The 21,080-nt window shown below is 41.6% G+C and overlaps 1 protein-coding gene across 1 annotated transcript in view; it reads left to right on the forward strand.

Annotated features, from left to right (window-relative positions):
- Positions 1-21,080, forward strand: part of LOC137003829 (cadherin-24) — a 75,883-nt gene that overhangs the window by 15,576 nt on the left and 39,227 nt on the right. Inside the window, exon 4 of the mRNA XM_067364087.1 lies at positions 17,903-18,084. Coding sequence (XP_067220188.1) covers positions 17,903-18,084 — 182 coding nt within the window. The remainder of the gene's footprint in view (positions 1-17,902; positions 18,085-21,080) is intronic.

Below are 21,080 nucleotides of genomic sequence, written 5' to 3' on the forward strand. Positions count from 1 at the left end.
CACTCATTTCAAATGACAGTACCTTCACAATTAATTCTATTCAGTGTGGCCTCCCACCGCCAGCGAGCCTCTCCAGCTATTTGTATTCTCGAGTCTCGTCCAATCCCATAAGGTTATATATCTGTGTTTTCGCCGTGCACGACGCGATAAAGACATGAAATGCGCGTCTGAATCCATAAAGATGCGTCCCTAGGGCGACTTCTCCGAGCGTGAAGGAGGGATGAAGGAAGGAAGGGATGAGAGGAACACTAACAGCCTCATCTTGGCCATACCAGCCGCTGTAATCACAGAAGTCTGAGTCGTTTTCATCTCACGCTGCGCTCAAAAACACTTTTTTCTGGTACGCCGGCGAGCTCGCGGCTCCTTATCTGCGACGCGTGGCCTGGTCTTTGTCCATTTCCTCGAGTCAGTTTGCCGGAGAGGTGCTCAGCCATGTGTTCTGATCGGATAATTTGTTGACTGATTCGGCTGATTGGGTTTGGTATGAATAAGGCAAGCAGGCAAAGCGCTTCTGACTTGGCTGCTGCCCGTGGGGTCTCCTCGGGGGGCTATAGACAGCAGTGGGGCATGAAAACGTCCCTGAAATCGCTCTGTCGTATCACAACGGCCAATTAGAGCTGGGATTGGTCCACAGTTCCACATGAGGCACTGGTAGCACTGCGGCCATTTGTGGTGATGACTGTATCTTTGCGGCTGCCTGCTTACACTTTATGTGAAGGTCTGAGTAGAGTGTGTTTGAGGTGAAACACATCCGAGAGTGACTGTGCCCCGTTTTAAAGTCATTTATGGGAGAAAAAGTAGCACTGCAAAGACTTTTTGAGGTTTCAATCACTGGCAGTAAGACAGATCAAAAAGACCTATCCAGTCTTTTCTCAAGAGGCCAAATTATCTGCAAAAGAACCTTTACTTTTTTCTTGTGCAATACTAAGCTTTAGTAGATCAGTAGATCTCAGCTGCTACAGGAAACCATTACTGTTTTATTCTGTTTTCTAAAGACTAGTTGGAAATGACAGTGAATTCATTCTTTAATCAGGCATAGTTTTATTTTCTCAGGTAGCTTATATACTGTACATCTGACAGTAGGTAGAATGGGTAGAAAGATATACTGCAGTGTCAGATGTTAAGATATCTGGAAAATGAAAAATGGATGAAGATTTGATATATAGTTTTTTTATATATTATTTTTGTTGTTATAAAAAAAATATATAATACATATTTGTGTATATTTTTATGTTTTTATCATTTTATATTTATAATTGATTCATTTTACAATTACCCTAATGTGAGAATTATGATCATGCAATATTGACTGATGGATCGGCAGAGAATCGTCTTTCTGAGAGTCATTTAGAAATTATAGTTCTATTCTATTTAAAGAAATATCAGGTAAAAGTGTGAATACATATTTCTCCAAATGTGCACACTTTTAAACTAAAAGTTTGTATGCTGCGTAGTGAACCAATGTGACCAAAAATAAAAGGGAGCAAACGCGATTGAACAGGTTTGTGTCTTGTTATTCTATTCAAAATATAATAAGTACTGATTGATTTTGCATGATTTTGCCTTCCTGGCAGAAATGAAGAATTATTAGTGTTATTGTAACCAAGTATTACCATAAATAGTGGTCAAATATCAAAGCTATCTAATCTATCTAATATTTCAAAGCTCAAGTTCATATCAGAATATTTATTGTTTCTGTAACAATAGTCTATATATGGGTCAATGACGTGACCTTAATAATAATAATTAAATAATTAAAAAAAAGATATGACATCCAAGTAAGGTAGTACAACTAGATCTCTTTTATTGAAACCAAAAGGTTTTAATTATATTTTGCTACATATAAAGATATTTTAAAGATTCTGAAGTGTCAAAAGGTCATTCAGTTTAACCATCCAAAGGTCAATACAGCCATTTAATTTGTGATTAAAATATCTTAAAATGCAATAAATGTATATATTTTTTATTCCGGCATGATTTTATAACATTATATATCAAGATGCAAAATTATATTAAAATTATGTGTAGAAGTCGTTGCTTTGTTATGAGAAAGAATGTCCGGAAAAATGTATTTCAGTGATGTCATTTGGAGTAACCAATATAAAAGGACCATTCTGGGTCAATTTCATGTGACAGGATGTGACATCATTCAGACACCTGCAAAGGACCACATGGTCATGAAGCAAAGTAACTAACTCTCTTTTAACTATTTGAAAAATTCATGTTTTCACTCTCATACGCATGTCCCGAAACATCTGGTCATTCGGTACAACCGCTATAAAACATGGAAAATGTTGTTATATTTTAAAAACTTGTACTAAATATAAAATGTTCGCTTGTCCTTTTGTTAGCTAGCTAGATATCAGCCTGTTAGCATTGTTTGAAAATATCGTCATTCGGTAAAACAGAAATTTTGGTTAAACCGAATTACTTTTTTGGTGACAAATTTTGTAAAAAAAAATAAAATAAAAATAATAATCCATCTTGTAAAATATGACAAAAGAAGTGTTAATTGATTATAAAAACCACATAATCTCATTGTTAACACTTAATAAAACTTTAAAATGAATTATATCTCCATTAAGTTTTTTTAAACTTAAAAACCTATATATATATATATATATATATATATATATATATATATATATATATATATATATATATATATATATATATATATATATATATAATACACACACACACACACACACACACACACACACATATATATATATATATATATATATATACATAATACATATAGCTCCGCTGTGGTTTATTTGTTTTATTCCAAGAGAAAAAAACAAAAACAAATTCAAAACATCCCCCCTCTGGATTTTCACAAATCGCACCATGCATGTAATTACAGTATAATTACAGTGTACTTACTTTCTACCCAAGAAAGTATTGATAATATAAGGTAACTACATGGGTTAAGGTTAGTTTTAAGTGTAGGTTCAGGGTTAGTACCTAGTTATTAACCAGTTATTGTAATTGCTAGAATAAGTACATAGTATGTTCATGCAGAACAGGAGTGTAAAAGTGCTACTGATAAGCCTCTTCATTTTATGTCTTAATTATGCATGTTAATGCAGTGATTTGCATTTCATTATTTGCATTTAGCACTGCTCCTTTGCTAAGAAAATCCACCGCTGTAGATATTCCAGCAACAGAAGAAGTTCTCCAATCTGACACAAGGGTGACAAAATTCTGCTCTGAGCAGCTGGACAGGGACATGAGCTGTAGGGAAACTTTTTAGGCGAGTGTTGGTCCATTATGTGAGTTTTTGAGGAATAACCCAGAGCCAAACGTCAGCAATGGAATCAATCAGAAGGTTTGGCCGTTGTTCTGTCGGCGACAGTGAGAGTGGAGTGCGGGAAAAATGGTCAACGGTTTCGCTTTTCTTGTCATCTACCCTGGCAGTGTGCCTTCACGCAGAATAATAGGAGTTAGAGCCATTCTTCTTGTATGGAGGCAGAGAACGGGCGATGTGGAGGGGGTGGTGGGGGGTAGGTAAGAGCGAAGTGATTTCCATGCTAATGGGAATGTTCCCGGCAGGGCTTTCTGTCTGCGCCTATGTCTCTATGATGAATGCAGCCGTCGGACTGCCAGCACGACGGGGGTCTCGCACCAAACCGCGAACTCGCAACTTCCTCTCTCGTGCACGGTGCCGAAAAGAAAGTGAAGTGGGCGCTCGCATAGAACTGAAAGACAGTGTGGACTCTGAGCCACGGCTGCATAAACTAGTCCTGGCTCATTTCTGTGAAGTTTCGCTTCTTCTGGACACTGGCACTGTCTTTTATTATTTAACATGCCTCATATACATGATGGTGAGTAATTGGAGAGTGAAGTATTTGAAGAAACGGTGCTCTAGGCAAGGTCTCTCTTAGATTACAGGCACGCTGAATCACAGGACCGATTTAGTTATACAGGTCTCTTTGAGGGCACTGTTGATAGAGGTCAGCATACGATGATCTTATTCCAGCAGTTAGTACTGAAATATTGCAGCTCGGAGTGAGCGTTAGTCTAACCTGGGTGTTTTAAATGATGCCTCGACCACGTCAGATGACCTGAGGTGTCCTGGGAGAGCCGGACGCAGCCTGACAATATACACCGGGAGGCCTGGACACAATTGACGCTGTTATTAAAGTGAAATTACGGAGGGAGGGATTTGATATTAAAGTCATTTTGAGCTGAGGGTGTGGATGTGTTTTGATTAGTGATCTTAGTGAGAGAAATAGAGTGAGAGTCCTCTGGAGGTATTAACACCCTGAAGCAGCACACAACACTGATTTCAGCACCTGTGTTTCTCCTCAGAAACACTGCAGCCCTGACATAAACACAATCTCTGTCCCTTCTCCTTCTCATTTTCTGTCTGCTTTCCCCCCACCCCTTCTCCTCCTCAAGCAATATCGGTCACCATTCTCATTCTGTTTTCTCTTTTTCACTTTTCTCCTCTCCTAAGAAACTTATTGGCCACATTTATACTGCAGAGTTTTGGGTCAGAGTTTTAGGATCTATGTGAACGGATATGAATATGGCAATGGTTGAACTATGGTTGAAATCTAATATTTCTCATCCATCCATCCATCCATCATCTGTCCATCCATCCATCTAATATTTTTCATCCATCCATCCATTCATCATCTGTCCATCCATCCATCTAATATTTTTCATCCATCCATCCATTCATCATCTGTCCATCCATCCATCTAATATTTTTCATCCATCCATCCATTCATCATCTGTCCATCCATCCATCTAATATTTTTCATCCATCCATCCATTCATCATCTGTCCATCCATCCATCTAATATTTTTCATCCATCCATTCATCATCTGTCCATCCATCCATCTAATATTTCTCATCCATCCATCGATTTATCCATCCATCCATCCATCCATCCATTCATCCATCCATCCATCTATCCATCCATCCATACCACCCATATATCTATCCATCCAATATTTCTCATCCATCCATCCATCCATCCATCCATCCATCCATCCATCCAATATTTCTCATCCATCCATCCATCCATCCATCCATCCATCCATCCATCCATCCATCCATCCATCCATCCATCCAATATTTCCCACCCATATATATATCCATCCAATATTTCCCATCCATCCATCCATCCATCGAATATTTCCAACCCATATATCTATCCATCCAATATTTCTCATCCATTCATTCATCCAATATTTCCCATCCATCCATCCATCCATCCATCCATCCATCCATCCATCCATCCATCCATCCATCCATCCAATATTTCCCATCTTTCCATCCATCCATCCATCCATCTATCCATCCATCCATCCATCCAATATTTCCCACCCATATATCTATCCATCCAATATTTCCCATCCATCCATCCATCCATCCATCCATCCATCCATCCATCCATCCATCCATCCATCCATCTAATATTTCCCACCCATATATCTATCCATATATCTATCCATCCAATATATCCCTTCCATCCATCCATCCATCCATATATCTATCCATGTATCTATCTGTTACAGATCCCTTGTTTCCCTGGACTCCATTTCCCAGAATCCTCCTGTTCTCCTCACCTGCACACACTTCCCTCGTCAGTTCCTCATCATCACGGATCACCTGCACCTGGACTCTATTGTTAGCACTCCTATATATTGCACTCACTCCCTTCACTCCTTGTCCGTTCTCTGTTGTGTTAAGCGTATGTTTGATGTCTCCTTGCCTATGTTCATTAAAGTATTGTCTATTTGTGGAAATCCGTGATCTGCCTCATCTCTACACCAGCATACCGTAACAGAAGAACGGACCCAAAAACGTTGGATTTTCACAGGAAAAAAAAAATGGAGACTTTCCCCAGCTCCCTGGATCCAGCTCCTCCAACGCCTCTCACCCTGACAGCCAGCGATCGCCTTATCGGGCTCCTGCAGGTAGGACGTTCGCTGGAGAGGTATGTGGAGGAGTTCGTTGAGCTTGCTTATTTGTCTGACTGGCCTGAAGCAGTTTTGATCTCCCTGTTTTTGGATGGATTGGATGACGACACTATCCGTTTTGATGAACCTGTTTTTTGTTTCTCCTTAAGCGAAACTATCAATTTAATTTTGTGGTTAAATGGCTCCAAATTCTTTGTGGAAGAGGTTCAGGATCAGTGTTGTCGTCCGGTCCATCCAGAAACACGGTTGGCCGGGCCAGTCAGTCAACCTCCGGCTTCCTCCGCACACCTTTCCAGCGAACTCCCTGCCTGCCCCAGGCTGGACCCATATTCCGCTACTGGGCCCAGTAAGCGGAGGAGGAGGAAGAAAGTGGCCCCAATGTCTCCAGAGCCCGCTCCAGTGTCTCCAGAGCCCGCTCCAGTGTCTCCAGAGCCCGCTCCAGTGTCTCCAGAGCCCGCTCCAGTGTCTCCAGAGCCCGCTCCAGTGTCTCCAGAGCCCGCTCCAGTATCTCCAGAGCCCGCTCCAGTATCTCCAGAGCCCGCTCCAGTATCTCCAGAGCCCGCTCCAGTATCTCCAGAGCCAGCTCCAGTCCCCACAGAGCCAGCTCCAGTGCCTGTGGGGATTTTAATTGTATTTGAGGGGATGAAATGGCCCTCAACCCCAGTCTCCTCCGAGCCAAGTTCTCCAGTCTCCGCCGAGCCAAGTTCCCCAGTCTCCGCCGAGCCAAGTTCCCCAGTCTCCGCCGAGCCAAGTTCCCCAGTCTCCGCCGAGCCAAGTTCCCCAGTCTCCGCCGAGCCAAGTTCTCCAGTCTCCTCCGAGCCAAGTTCTCCAGTCTCCTCCGAGCCAAGTTCTCCAGTCTCCTCCGAGCCAAGTTCTCCAGTCTCCTCCGAGCCAAGTTCTCCAGTCTCCTCCGAGCCAAGTTCTCCAGTCTCCTCCGAGCCAAGTTCTCCAGTCTCCTCCGAGCCAAGTTCTCCAGTCTCCTCCGAGCCAAGTTCTCCAGTCTCCTCCGAGCCAAGTTCTCCAGTCTCCTCCGAGCCAAGTTCTCCAGTCTCCTCCGAGCCAAGTTCTCCAGTCTCCTCCGAGCCAAGTTCTCCAGTCTCCTCCGAGCCAAGTTCTCCAGTCTCCTCCGAGCCAAGTTCTCCAGTCTCCTCCGAGCCAAGTTCTCCAGTCTCCTCCGAGCCAAGTTCTCCAGTCTCCGCCTCCGAGCCAAGTTCTCCAGTCTCCGCCTCCGAGCAAGCAGCGCCAGTCTCCGCCTCCGAGCAAGCAGCGCCAGTCTCCGCCTCCGAGCAAGCAGCGCCAGTCTCCGCCTCCGAGCAAGCAGCGCCAGTCTCCGCCTCCGAGCAAGCAGCGCCAGTCTCCGCCTCCGAGCAAGCAGCGCCAGTCTCCGCCTCCGAGCAAGCAGCGCCAGTCTCCGCCTCCGAGCAAGCAGCGCCAGTCTCCGCCTCCGAGCAAGCAGCGCCAGTCTCCGCCTCCGAGCAAGCAGCGCCAGTCTCCGCCTCCGAGCAAGCAGCGCCAGTCTCAGCCGCCGCCGAGCCCTCAGCTCCAGCCGCCGCCGCCGAGCCCTCAGCTCCAGCCGCCGCCGAGCCAGCCCCTATTATGAACTTTGTGGTTGAAACAACATACAGCCCTAAGACTGTTTACCCTCCCTGCCTCCCTCTCCCACCTCCATCCATTTGTGTTTGTACTGAACCTCCACCTCAAGCCCCCTCGCCCAGATCTCCACCTCGGACCTCTGGGCGATTACCTACACCCTGGCTCCAACCTCCCTCTGCTCCACCGTTGCCCATCAGTCCTCCAGCCTCACAAGTCTCCATCCTGCCCCCGTTCACACCTTGGTCCCTCGTCAGCCTGCCCTCCCCTCTGGACTGCACTCCTCCGTCTCCGCTCCGTCCCTCCATCCCTCGTTTCCAGTTGGCTTCCTCACTCCCCCTGGTGTTCACTTTGTTGTCTGTCGTCTGTGTTCAACTGCGGCCTTCTGGAGCCCCGGCTGCGCTTCGGTCGGCGGAGCCATGGATTCCGCCATCTCCCGCCGGTCCTTCTGCGCCGACTGGGCTTGACGGCGTGAGGACGTCAGCTCCTGACCCGCCATGGCGGCCCGCTGCACCTGACCCGCCATGTCTGCCCGCTGCACCTGACCCGCCATGTCTGCCCGCTGCATGTCTGCCCGCTTCACCTGACCCGCCATGGCTGCCCGCTGCACCTGACCCGCCATGGCTGCCCACGGCTCCTGACCCGCCAGGGTCACCTTCGGCCCCTGACCCTCCATGGCCGCCTTCGGCTCCTGATCCACCATGGCTGCCCACGGCTCCTGACCCGCCATGGTTTTTGGACCTGCCCTGGAGACCTCCACTCCAGTCTACTCCTCCCCCTGCTCCGGTTTGAGGTCTCCAGGGCGCCCGCCCCCCTCCCGGTTGTTACATCTACGGCGCGAGGACGCGCCTACCGGGAGGGGGAGGTACTGTTACAGATCCCTTGTTTCCCTGGACTCCATTTCCCAGAATCCTCCTGTTCTCCTCACCTGCACACACTTCCCTCGTCAGTTCCTCATCATCACAGATCACCTGCACCTGGACTCTATTGTTAGCACTCCTATATATTGCACTCACTCCCTTCACTCCTTGTCCGTTCTCTGTTGTGTTAAGCGTATGTTTGATGTCTCCTTGCCTATGTTCATTAAAGTATTGTCTATTTGTGGAAATCCGTGATCTGCCTCATCTCTACACCAGCATACCGTAACACTATCCATCCAACTAATATTTTTCATCCATCCATCCAATATTTCCCATCCATCCATCCATGCACCATCCATCCATCCATCCATCCATCTGTCCATCCATCCAATATTTCCCATCCATCCATCCATCCGTCCATCCATCTGTCCATCCATCCAATATTTCCCATCCATCCATTCATCCATCCATCCAATATTTCTCATCATCCATTTAATTTTTCCCATCCATCCACCTAATATTTCTCATCCATCCATCTATCTTTTCCCATCCATCCGTCCGTCCGCCCATCCATAAGTATTTTTTTCCCCATTTCACTTCAACCTGTTTGTTGGTTAAATATATTTGTGATCAATGTAATATTAGCAAGAGACATATTATCACCTGGCAGTTAATAGTGAACTAGCATCTACCGAGCCACCATTTATTTTGTTTTTGCTGGGCTCTCTCTGACAACAATATTTAGCTGTAGTGTGTATGTCGATTAGCCTTTGAAAACAAAAATGTGTCTCAGGGTTATAGCAGGCAAAGTTTAGACAGAGCTTGTGAGCTTCTCTCTTACCCTGTGATTGTAAAGCCTTCCAGTGTTAATTAAGGTGATCTAGACCAGTCTGGTGCATGCTGTGTAAATGGAGGTTTCAAGCTAAGTCATCCTAATTTAGCGCAGATTAAACTGACTGGCAGAATGGCAGAAAATAGTGATTCAAATAATATATGAGGAGTTCGATAATAGAAATAATCCCAATAATTGTCTTCTCTAATTAAGCTCCACATCCTCGAAGAGTGTAATTAAAATAGTAGTAGTTAATATTAGCCTCCTTTTAATCCCTTTTCATTTTTCTGGCCTGCATGCTTATTTTTGCTCTGTTTATTAATATTTCATCTAAAGTTCAGCACTTTCTGCTTCAATTGATGGCTTAATCACTGCCCACAGACACGTCCCCCGCCCCCCTCTGTACCTCAACTTTCTCTTCATCCCTCAGTCTCACGCACAACAGCACATACTTATGGAAGACAGATGCACATCCACACTTGGACTCACATTATCTCTCTCGTGTCTGTCTTCACTTGGTCTCTGTCTTTACTTCACTCACTTTTGCACCCCTGCGTTTTCAATCCTTTTATTCTGAGGAACTGTATGCAGTAACTGTCCATCTCCCACGCATCTCTCTCTTTGAGTCGTCCTCACTCACTCCCGCCACACCATTCTCCTAATCTCTGCCTCTCGTTCTCACTTTCAGTGTTTCTCCAGTTAGTCTTTTGATGTGTTCATATACAGTTAGGTAACTCCCCCTGTGGTGAATCCTTGCTGTGCTGAATCTATCCTTTTGGCACGAGTGAGCTGTGTTAACCCTCTCGCAATCCCATGATGCTGTGCACACAGGACGTGAGCTAAAACAGCACTTCGACAATGCATTAAGCCACGCTGCAAGACCTGGATGTAAATATCATGTTAAAACCCCTGCATAATCATATCATTTCAGTGGGTCTTTATTGATTGCTTTGCTCTTTTGATGAACAGCACCTTTTCTTTTTCTAGGTTTTATCCTTCCTTCATGGGTATGTAGTGTGACAGCTCTATATTTCATCCGAATATATGGCTACTTTTGAATGGCCTATTTTGGATTTCTTTTCCACAGCTTACAGATCACCTTTTGAGAACAAACCTTTTGGATTCCACACCTATTTATCACTAATGGTTGATCAATATATCATCATGGCTAATAAATTGGTTTATATTTGCAAGGGTTTTTTTTTTTTGGTTTATAGTCAGTCTTTCTCTTTTTTGATCAAGTTCCAGTTATTTTCTAGAATTTAGTTTTTTGAGTTAATTAAATATTATATAAAATAAATATTATTTGTTTTTGTTTTTTGTTTGACTTTTTTTTTGCCGATTATTGATGGAATCTATAGTTTGAGGTTGACCGATTGATCAGTTTTGCCGATTAATCGGCAACAATAATCAATCGGTTATTGGCAAAAATCCAATTCGATAGTTTTTCTGGGTTGTGTCTTGCTGGAGCGGCTGAGAAGGGTCCACTGTCATTATACAGTATGAGAGTGACCTCTAGAGGCGAAATAAAAACTATCACTGACGCTTCATGGAGTTTGTTTTGACACGCGAGGGTGTGCGCTTCACAGAGCAGGACACTTCAGAAGCAGATTTAAAACGGACAATGAAACAGTATGTTATACAGTACACTACTGTAGATGTTTTCATATCATTATAAAGTAATTATTTTGTTGACTAGATGCTGTATTAGTGGAGAACAGCAGTATGTTTAAACTAGGGACATGAAAAAGCAAACTGTATTGTTGATTCGTCATGCAGCCAGTAGCAACATATAAATCAGAAATGCATTTGATTTTAGTTCTTTTTTATGATACATATTTTGTTATTTTGATTAGAAAATCAAGTGTTCTAAAATAGAAGCAAATAAAGCATGAGAGTATACATCGATCAGGCATAGCATTATGACCAGCTTCCTAATATTGTGTTGGTCCCGCTTTTGCTGCCAAAACAGCCCTGACCTGTCAAGGAATGGACTCCACTAGACCCCTGAAGGTGTGCTGTGGTATCTGCACCAAGATGTTAGCAGTAGATTCAAGTCCTGTAAGTTGTGAGGTGGAGCCTCCATGGATCGGACTTGTTTGTTCAGCACATCCCACAGATGCTCGATTGGATTGAGATCTGGGGAATTTGGAGGCCAAGTCAACACCTCAAACTCGTTGTTGTGCTCCTCAAACCATTCCTGAACCATTTTTGCTTTGTTTTGCTTTGTTGCATTATCCTGCTGAAAGAGGTCACAGACACCAGGGAATACCCTTTCCATTAAAGAGTGTACATGATCTGCAACAATAATTAGGTAAGTGGTACATGTCAAAGTAACATCCACATGGATGGCAGGACCCAAGGTTTCCCAGCAGAACATCCAACTCCGCTGGCTTGCCTTCTTCCCATAGTGCATCCTGGTGCCATGTGTTCCCCAGGTAAGAGACGCACACGCACCGGGCCATCCACGTGATGTGAAAGAAAACGTGATTCATCAGACCAGGCCACCTTCTTCCATTGCTCCGTGGTCCAGTTCTGATGCTCACTGTTGGCTCTTTCAGAGGTGGACAGGGGTCAGCATGGGCACCCTGACTGATCTGCATCTATGCAGCTCCATACGCAACAAACTGATGCACTGTGTATTCTGACACCTTTCTATCAGAACCAGCATTAACTTCTTGAGCAGTTTGAGCTACAGTAGCTCGTCTGTTGGATGGGACCACACGGGCCAGCCTTCGCTCCCCACATGCATCATTGAGCCTTGGCCGCTCATGACCCTGTCGCTGGTTCACCACTGTTCCTTCACTGGAGCACTTTTTATAGATACTGACCACTGCAGACCGGGAACACCCCACAAGAGCTGCAGTTTTGGAGATGCTCTGACCCAGTGGTCTAGCCGTCACAATTTGGTCCTTGTCAAACCCTCTCAAATCCTTACGAATCCCGTTTTTCCTGCTTCTAACATATCAACTTTGAGGACAAAATATCTACTTGCTGTCTAATATATCCACCCACTAACTAACAGGTGCCGTGATGAAGAGATAATCAGTGTTATTCACTTCACCTGTCAGTGCTCATAATGTTATGCCTGATCGGTGTGTGTGTGTGTGTGTGTATATATATATATAACTTACTATCAACCAACCACTGTTGACCACATCTGTTGGTCCCTTTTTGTCACTCTGCGGCAGGATCCAGATGGTGTAGTTCTGATATCTTCCAGAAGCAGAAAAGGGACAGGACATCTGACATGCTTTGTGACAATTCTCTCTCCACATCCTTCATTTTACACCCTGCCTCCATAAGTGCCACAGTGATGGATGTCTTAAAAGGATGCAGATTTTATTCTATCTAATTTTCAACCAGTGCTTGAGCTTTAGCCAGCTAGACACTTTTTTAATGACTCTCCCATCTCAGAGGTCTCATTTCTAACGGCAACATAAAGCCTCATCCATAGATAAGACCTCTTATTTTCTCTTTTCCTTCTCTTACCCTCTCTTATTTTTTTACTTTATTTTTGTCTCCTGACTGTTCTGTCTTTTAGCATTGCATTTCTATTCAGCTCTGTTTGTAATTGCTACATCTTTGAATCAAGCTGTTTTCCTCCCATTTACAAACAATACAGTCCCTTGTATCTATTCATCCATCGAGAACTCTTTGTATCGTTTAAGTCTGTTTCTTTTCAAAATCCATTTTTTGCTTGCCCACGTGTAGTCTTGCCCCACACTGAGTCTCACACATCTCGCTCAGTGGACCTGAGGTAATTGTCCATGCTATTTACTGAGCTGAACCTGTATTCATCCACAGACCTGCTAATTAACTCCATCTGCCTATCACTGAAAAGCTCTAAATACTCTCCTCTTAATCTCCCATTGGGCGCTGACTCATACCGGCCAATCCCTTCTTTCCCTGTGAAACCCAGCCCCATTAGAGTGGCTTTTTAATGAATTAAAAGAATAAAACAAGCAGGTTCTCTCATTGCAGAGGTGAGATCGAGAGTAAAGGTGGTGCTTTGCAGTGAGTTTGAGCAGGGGCTGGCTGTGGTGGCTCTTCGCTTGTCCCTTCTGAACACAATTACAGTGGCCCAGTGGGGAGTGCTATATCTCTAAGTCACAGAACATTGATCTTGTCCCTTCATGCTGTTTGATTGGCTGACTAAAGCTGCTTCAGAAAAATATGAGCATCGGTTCACTTTCCTGCTCTTCTTCTGTCCTGATTTGGGATTTAAGAGGTGACAGGCAGCTGCCATTGTGTGTTGGCTTGTTTGAAGTGAATTTGCTCAGTGTTAAGGCATGGGAAATTACAAATTATTTTGTTTCATTGCCTTTTTGGCAAATGGGAACTCTACAGCTCCATTTTCTCTAGACATGTAGCACCGACACTTAAATAAAACTGGCTTTCTACTACATCAGGGTTGCCAGTTTTTTTCAACAAAACCCGCCCAATTACCACTCAAAACTGGCCCAAACCTAGCCCCTGTAAAAATAGTGTTCTGGGGGGTAAAATCCGTGTTTCTGGCGGGGTTCCCCTGGTAAAATTTGTATTCCATATTCTAAATATCATGTTAGGTCGCTTCAACCCGTGGCAACAGTGTTAAAAGTAGCCCAGTTCCATGAGAAAACAACAGACTTGGCAACACTGTACTACATAGACAGCCAAATTTATGAAAAGCCGTCTCGCCGGTGGTTTATGTTGTTCGATTATTGTATCTACAATAGTATTTCTGTCTAAAAGGATGTGGCAGAAATCAGCCATTTATATTTCAGTCCGATCGAGTCATAAGACTTTTCTCTGAACGATTATTCTGTGACATGACTTGTTTTTTGACATACATCTAAGAATTTATGTTACTTTTTTTTATTATAGTTCATGATATAAAAATAAAAATCTAATAAAATATTAAAATTAAATACGTCCACCTCAAAAATGCATATACATTTCGTATGAATTTTGAAAATTTTGATTGTATCTTACAATTTCCATCCAACATTTTTTAAACAATAAATTGTTACTAAAAATTTAAGTGCATCAAAAAAGTGGATAATTTTGTATTATATACACTAAAGTTCAAAAGTTTGGGAGCCAGCAAAAAAAAAAAAAAAAAAAAAAAGGAAAAAAAGAAGGGAAAAAAGAATAAATATATGAATATAAAATGAAGTAGATAAAATGAAAAGTGACAGTAAAGTATTTATTTTTTTTTTTAAACTTTGTATTTATCAAGGAATCCTAAGAAAATGTCACTGTTTGCACAAAAATATTAAGCACACAACTGTTTTTTGTACTGTTTTTTGAGCACCAAATCAGCTTATTAAAATGATTTCTGAAGGATCATATACAGAAAATACAGAAAATTCACCTTTGCCTTCCTTCTCAGGAATAAATTACATTTTAATATATATTAAAAACAGAAAGATTTTTCCTCCCAAACCTTTGAATGATAGTATGTGTGTCTCTGTCACACACACACACACCTACACACACACACACACACACACACACACACACACACACACACACACACACACACACACACACACACACACACACACACACACACACACACACACACACACACACACACACACACACACACACACACACACACACACACACGTTTGTTTTTGTGAATTTTGGGGACTTTCCATAGGCCACAATGCATTTTATACTGTACAAACCGTACTTTCTATCCCCCTACCCTACCCCTAACCCTAAACCTAACCATCACAGGAAACTGTGCACACCTTTACTTTCTCACAAAAACATAGTTTAGTATGTTTATTAATCCATTTACATTGTGGGGACCACAATGTAATATAAACAAGTACACACACACACCATTGTGCCCAGTGGGCATCTTGTCTTTCACTTGTCTTTTAAGCACACGACCTTGAGCAACCACTTATGTGTGTGTCTGTGTTTGACTTCCTGTTGTGCCAAATCCTTAAATCCTAATGCAAACAGCTCTGCTCGATTTTGCCTCAAGTGTGCCGAATCACAGACGGCATCTTCTAAGCAGAAGTTCCTGCATTTGCTTGACAGAAGTGACAGAGCGTTTTAAAGTCCGAGCAATGACACGGTGGCCCCTCTGTAGACGAATCCTCAAACACTTGTTGTACCATAGCCTTTTTCCCCATCAGCCACCTCTCCCTCATTGAAGAACAGCAGGACATCAACTACATGCCAGTCTGTGCTGAAATTCAAAACCCTTCAAATGCAGAACTGATGCACACTACTGAGGGGTGATTTAAAGGGCTGGTGTTTTATGTCTGCACATTTAGTTGCAGTTTGATGATATATGGAGATGTTGATTAGCTTTGACTTTCATCACAGGCTGTTGTTTTGTTGTGTCACAGATACAATGTGTCTAATGGAGATATACTGTGTAACGTCACGGGTTGTGACTTTTAGAACTAATGTTCACTATATATACAACTCAGATGAAGGCAGATATTTTGTTTTAGACCATCACTATTCTTTATCCTTGTTCTGCATGTTCTGCTTTTGTGTTTGAAATGTTGCTCGTTGTCTGCGGCAGTGTGAACTTGGTTTTGTCTTTTGTCTGGTCACGCTTCTCTGTCTGCCAATCCAATGGACGAATTTGGGTTTGGCAGTTACCAGGAGAGCAGTACTTACCTGACTCCATTGTACGAAGTGTAAAGTTTTCTGAAGGGGGGATTATGGTATGGGGTTCAGGGGTTGGGCTTGACCCTTAGTTCCAGTGAAAGGAACTCTTAATGCTTCAGCATACCAAGACATTTTGGACAATTTCATGCTCCCAACTTTGTGGGAACAGTTTGGGGATGGCCCCTTCCTGTTCCAACATGACTGTGCACCAGTGCACAAAGATAAAGACATGGATGAGCGAGTTTGGTGTGGAGGAACTTGACTGGCCTGCACAGAGTCCTGACCTCAACCCAATATAACACCTTTGGGATGAATTAGAGCGGAGACTGTGAGCCAGGCCTTCTCGCCAACATCACTGCCTGACCTCACAAATGCACTTCTAGAAGAATGGTCAAAAATTCCCATAAACACACTCCTAAACCTTGTGGAAAGCCTTCCCAGAAGAGTTGAAGCTGTTATAGCTGCAAAGGGTGGGCCAACTCCATATTAAACCCTACGGATTAAGAATGGGATGTTATTAAAGTTCATGTGCACATAAAGGCAGGCGTCCCAAAACTTTTGGCAATATAGTGTATATTGCTATTGGAGCAAATGGAAATACATAAATTGCTGTTGTCTCCCGTTCACCGCTATGTTTACCCAACTTTGATGACTTTCACTTCTGAGAACCACAGAAATGTGTAAAGGGTCCATCACAGCGTCCACATCACAACTATAATGAAAACCGCACAGAGGAATAATATCGTTGGAATCACTTTCAGAACTATTTTTTTTTTTCAGCTGAGGAATGATAAAAACATTGACAGCCAATCAGAAGCCATCCTGCTTTAAAGAGCTTGACCATTTAAAGTGGCAGTTGACAAAACTGCAGTGCTTGCTTATAATATACAGTATGTTATTGTGCATTGGTGTGGATGCCAATATAGTTACTGTTATAGTTATCTTTATAGTTATATAGTTATTATTTAAGGTGTCTTTGTTACACTGTAATTATACATTTAAGTACTGAGTAATAATAAGTAACTACATGTACTTACTATAAGGTTAGGATTAGGGTTTGGTTTGGGGTTAGTAGCTTGTAATCATGCATAATTTATAGTTATTACTATAGTATATGTAGCATATGTAACAATGACACTGTAAAATAAAGTGTTACCGTAATTATACGGTGTGTGAACGGGCCTTTAAGGCTGATTTTTACTTCTGCGTCGAAACTACTCCATAGCTACATCATAGGCTGTGTGTAGCAGGCGTCGATGCGGACATCGACGCAGAAGTATAAATGAAAACCGACGCATAGCTTACTGTTCAGAGGCTACGGCGTAGGTCCGACGCAGAAGTATAAATCAGCCTTTACTGTGACTAAAATGACATCTAATTTTAGGTGATGAAATTAACGTTAGTTAATAACAAAGTGCAAAATTCAGCCAAATATTCATTTTTATATTGATTTAAACTAATCACATAAAAACTTTTTTTTTTACATCTCTTTGGTGTACGTATCTCATATGTATAGGATGCGTTTGAGTGAGCTAATTAACCCACTCACAAAGCGCTTCAGTTTGACGCTGTTCTTTCACTGTTTAGTTTCAGAAACAAACAGACCGTCTTTAGAATTTTTCTTCTTCATAAAACATTGTTAGTGCATTAATATCTTGCATTTTCTGTTAACAGATACAACTTTTGATATTCAAAATGCATCAGTAATGCTTGAAATTAACATCATCTGCTTAAGAAGTATTGTTCATTGTTCATGTTAACTAATGTAGTTAACTAATGTTAACAAATAAAACCGTATTGTAAAGTGTTAACAGATTAATTGTCATCATGATGTGCTTTTTTGTTATTACTGACGAAAAATCTTCGCTAACAACCATTTTTAGGAAATCAATCAATAGCCAAAGTCACAAAGAGAAACTCAAAAGGATAAACTCACAGTTAAATATGAGATCCTTCAATTGAAAATCAAATTGATGCGATGTATGTGGATGCTAAATTATTGATTCTCTGTTTCCATGTCTCTCGTCTTTTTGTCCAAATCTTTTCCCTTTCTCAGGTTCCTGGCTGTTCTCTGTGTCAGAGTTGGCCGTGCCAGGGGCGGAGGTGGGTCGGATCTCCGCAACAGATGCTGACTTGGGAGACAATGCCAAGCTGGAGTATACCATCCTGGACGGAGAGTCAGGGGACACCTTTAACATCACCGGAGCCAACCAAGAGGCCGTGATCATTCTGAACAAGGTGGGAAGAATGTCCACAGGACATATGGGAAAGAGAGAAAACCTTGCTGAAAAGACCATCTGAGGCCAGCATGAATTTCCAGTTTGCTGGTTTGCTCTTTTAGGCAATATCCCAGGATTCACATAGAAAATATGTGGACAGAAACTCGGCTGCTGGCTGTCAGCTAAATATGGCTGCAGTAGTGAAGGTTGTCGACCAGCATGGCCTTTCTGTTTGAAGCAGGCTGACCAAGAAAGTCTTGCTGGCTAAGCTAGTTTAGAAGCGTGGTGGGAACGGCAGCACAATAGTGGTGACCTGCATCCAAAACACAGTGCATTCTGGTAACCATCTACACTGGGAATAGTGTGTATGTGTGTGTGGGCATGGATTCATAGAAGGTGGGAAGAGATCAGAAGATGCTTCACAGAGCAGATGATGCTCTGGTGTAGGAGGGTCAGGTTACTCATTCTGCCAGGTGTCGTGAGAATATCTGCTCCAGTGGAAGAAAAAACCTCAACAAAAGGCCAAAATGAGTGCCGGTGCTGTTTAGGCGATGTGAGTCAATGTTGAATCAGCCCCAGTCTGTGCAGCCTCTCGCATTCGTGCGTGTGCGCGAGACACGGATCAGACAGGCTGCGAGAGAAAAGAGCGTGATATACGCTGACATGCCGTGTGGTGCATGCCACACGCCGGAGCCCCATGAGACTACACTCATCTCTGAGAGCTCGCTTTTTTTCCACTGATAAAGATTCTGAGTGTCACTGTTCGCCTGAGGGGATCTTCACATCACCTGAAACTCCACATAATGCATTAGTAAATTAAAGGAATAAGTTTGCTCAAAAATTAAAATTCTGTCATTGTTTACTCACCCTCGTGTCGTTCCAGACCCGTATGCTGTTATTTTTTTCCCACAGAACTCAAAAGTAGAAGCTTTTGAAGGTCTTGTCATATAGTGACAGCTCGTAGTCACCAGGGGCTGTCAAGCTCCAAACATGACAAAAAAAAAACAAAAAAACAAAAAAACAACATAAAATTGGTCCATAAGACTCATGCATTATATTCCAAAACTATTTTAGATTTGTGAAAAATTTAAATCTTATTCATAGATAATCTTGGTGCCAGGCTCTAAATATATGCCTGTGTTCTGGCTGAATGTGAGGTTAAACACTTCTGAGTTGGATTATTTTTAAGAAAGTTGTCACTCCTTGTCAATAAATGTTGCTTCCTCCCCGTATATATGAAGAGTTCAGATGCAAATGTTTTCTTTTAAATGAGCATTTTTCACAGGTTCAGTAATTTCACTTTAATGGCAATGAAAAGGTTATTAGTCAGTTATTGAAATTCCTTATTTTCAAAAAATGTACTTTAGTCAATTCATTGGTATTTAACTACGGAAGAGGATTAGGGCCAAGCAATAATAAAAAAAAATTAAATCATCTCGAGATTAAAGTTGTTAAATTTCGAGAAAAAACTTGTTAAATTACGAGAACAAATTTGTTAAATTATGAGAAAAATGTTGTTAAATTTCGAGAAAAAAGTTGAGATAAAATGTTGAGAATAAAGTCATTCAATCATGAGAAAAACGGCGTTAAATTACGAGAAAAAAATTGTTAAATTACTAGAAAAAAGTCGTTAAATTACGAGAACAAATTCGTTAAATTAAGAGAAAAATGGCGTTAAATTTCGAGAAAAAAGTTTAAATAAAATGTTGAGAATAAAGTCATTAAATTATTAGAAAAAAGTCATTAAATAACGAGAACAAATTCGTTAAATTACGAGAAAAAATTAGTTAAATTACTAGAAAAAAGTCTTTAAATTAAGAGAACAAATTTGTTAAATTATGAGAAAAATGTCGTTAAATTCCTAGAAAAAAGTTGAGATAAAATGCTAAGAATAAAGCCATTAAATTATGAGAAAAAAGTCATTAAATTACAATTTTTTTCTCATAATTTAACAACTTTTTTCTCATAATTTAATGACTTTATTCTAAACATTTTATCTCAACTTTTTTCTCGAAATTTAACAACTTTGATCTCGAGATGGTTTTATTTTTTTATTATTGCTTGGCCCTAATCCTCTTCCGTATTTCACTAATTTGACAGTGTTTTGTTGCAAAACCAGCTACGTCCAGCTAAATTCACCTCTTTGGACAACAAGACATCTGTTTCTGTCAGTTTTACAGCAGCAAAAGGAACACTGTTGTGTTTACTTGCTACTCACGGAATCCTGTCATTGCTACTGTAACGATGGACAAAACATAATAAAAACTTGCAGCTCTGCGATTGAAAGCTGGCTCATACACACACTGTCATTCATCTTGAAATCATATGATTCTATTTACATCTTACGATTGGTTCTTCCGTGGATTTAGAGGCTTTTGCTGACAAGGGGAAGTGGCGTTTAGCTATGGAAGCTTGTTTCTGCCATGAAATAAAAAATAAAAAGGTAATTGCAACTTTTTAATCACACTATTCTGACTTTTTTTCTCAGAATTGTGAGTTATACAGGCAGAAATGTGAGATATAAACTCGTTATATTTATATGTCCCAATTCTGACTTTATATGACGCAATTGCAAATTGTGAGTTTATATTTCGCAATTCTGAGAAAAAAAGTCAGAATTCTGAGATATATAGTCATAATTGCTTCATAAAAACTCGCAATTCTGAGAAAAAAAGTTAGATTTTTTCGATAAAGTTGTAAAGTTGCAATTACCTTTTTTATTTTTTCATGTAGTGGTGGAAACCACCTTCCATATTTAGCGGTTTCTGCCAAGGAACCGGTATTTCTGAATGGGCAGAGTGACGCTGGGATTTGAAGTGAAAGTATTTGATGAACGTATACTATGTGCGGAGAACATTCAGAGTTCAGAAAATCTTTATTGTCTATCAGCAATGATAGAAATTTTTCTTAGGTTAAAAGGCTCTCATACAATACAACATAACAATACATACATACAATCATTTTAAAACAAACATCTTAGGATTAAAAAACAACCCACACACAATCACTTAACCT

The sequence above is a fragment of the Chanodichthys erythropterus genome, chromosome 16 (genome assembly GCF_024489055.1).
Source record: "Chanodichthys erythropterus isolate Z2021 chromosome 16, ASM2448905v1, whole genome shotgun sequence".
NCBI lineage: Eukaryota > Metazoa > Chordata > Actinopteri > Cypriniformes > Xenocyprididae > Chanodichthys > Chanodichthys erythropterus.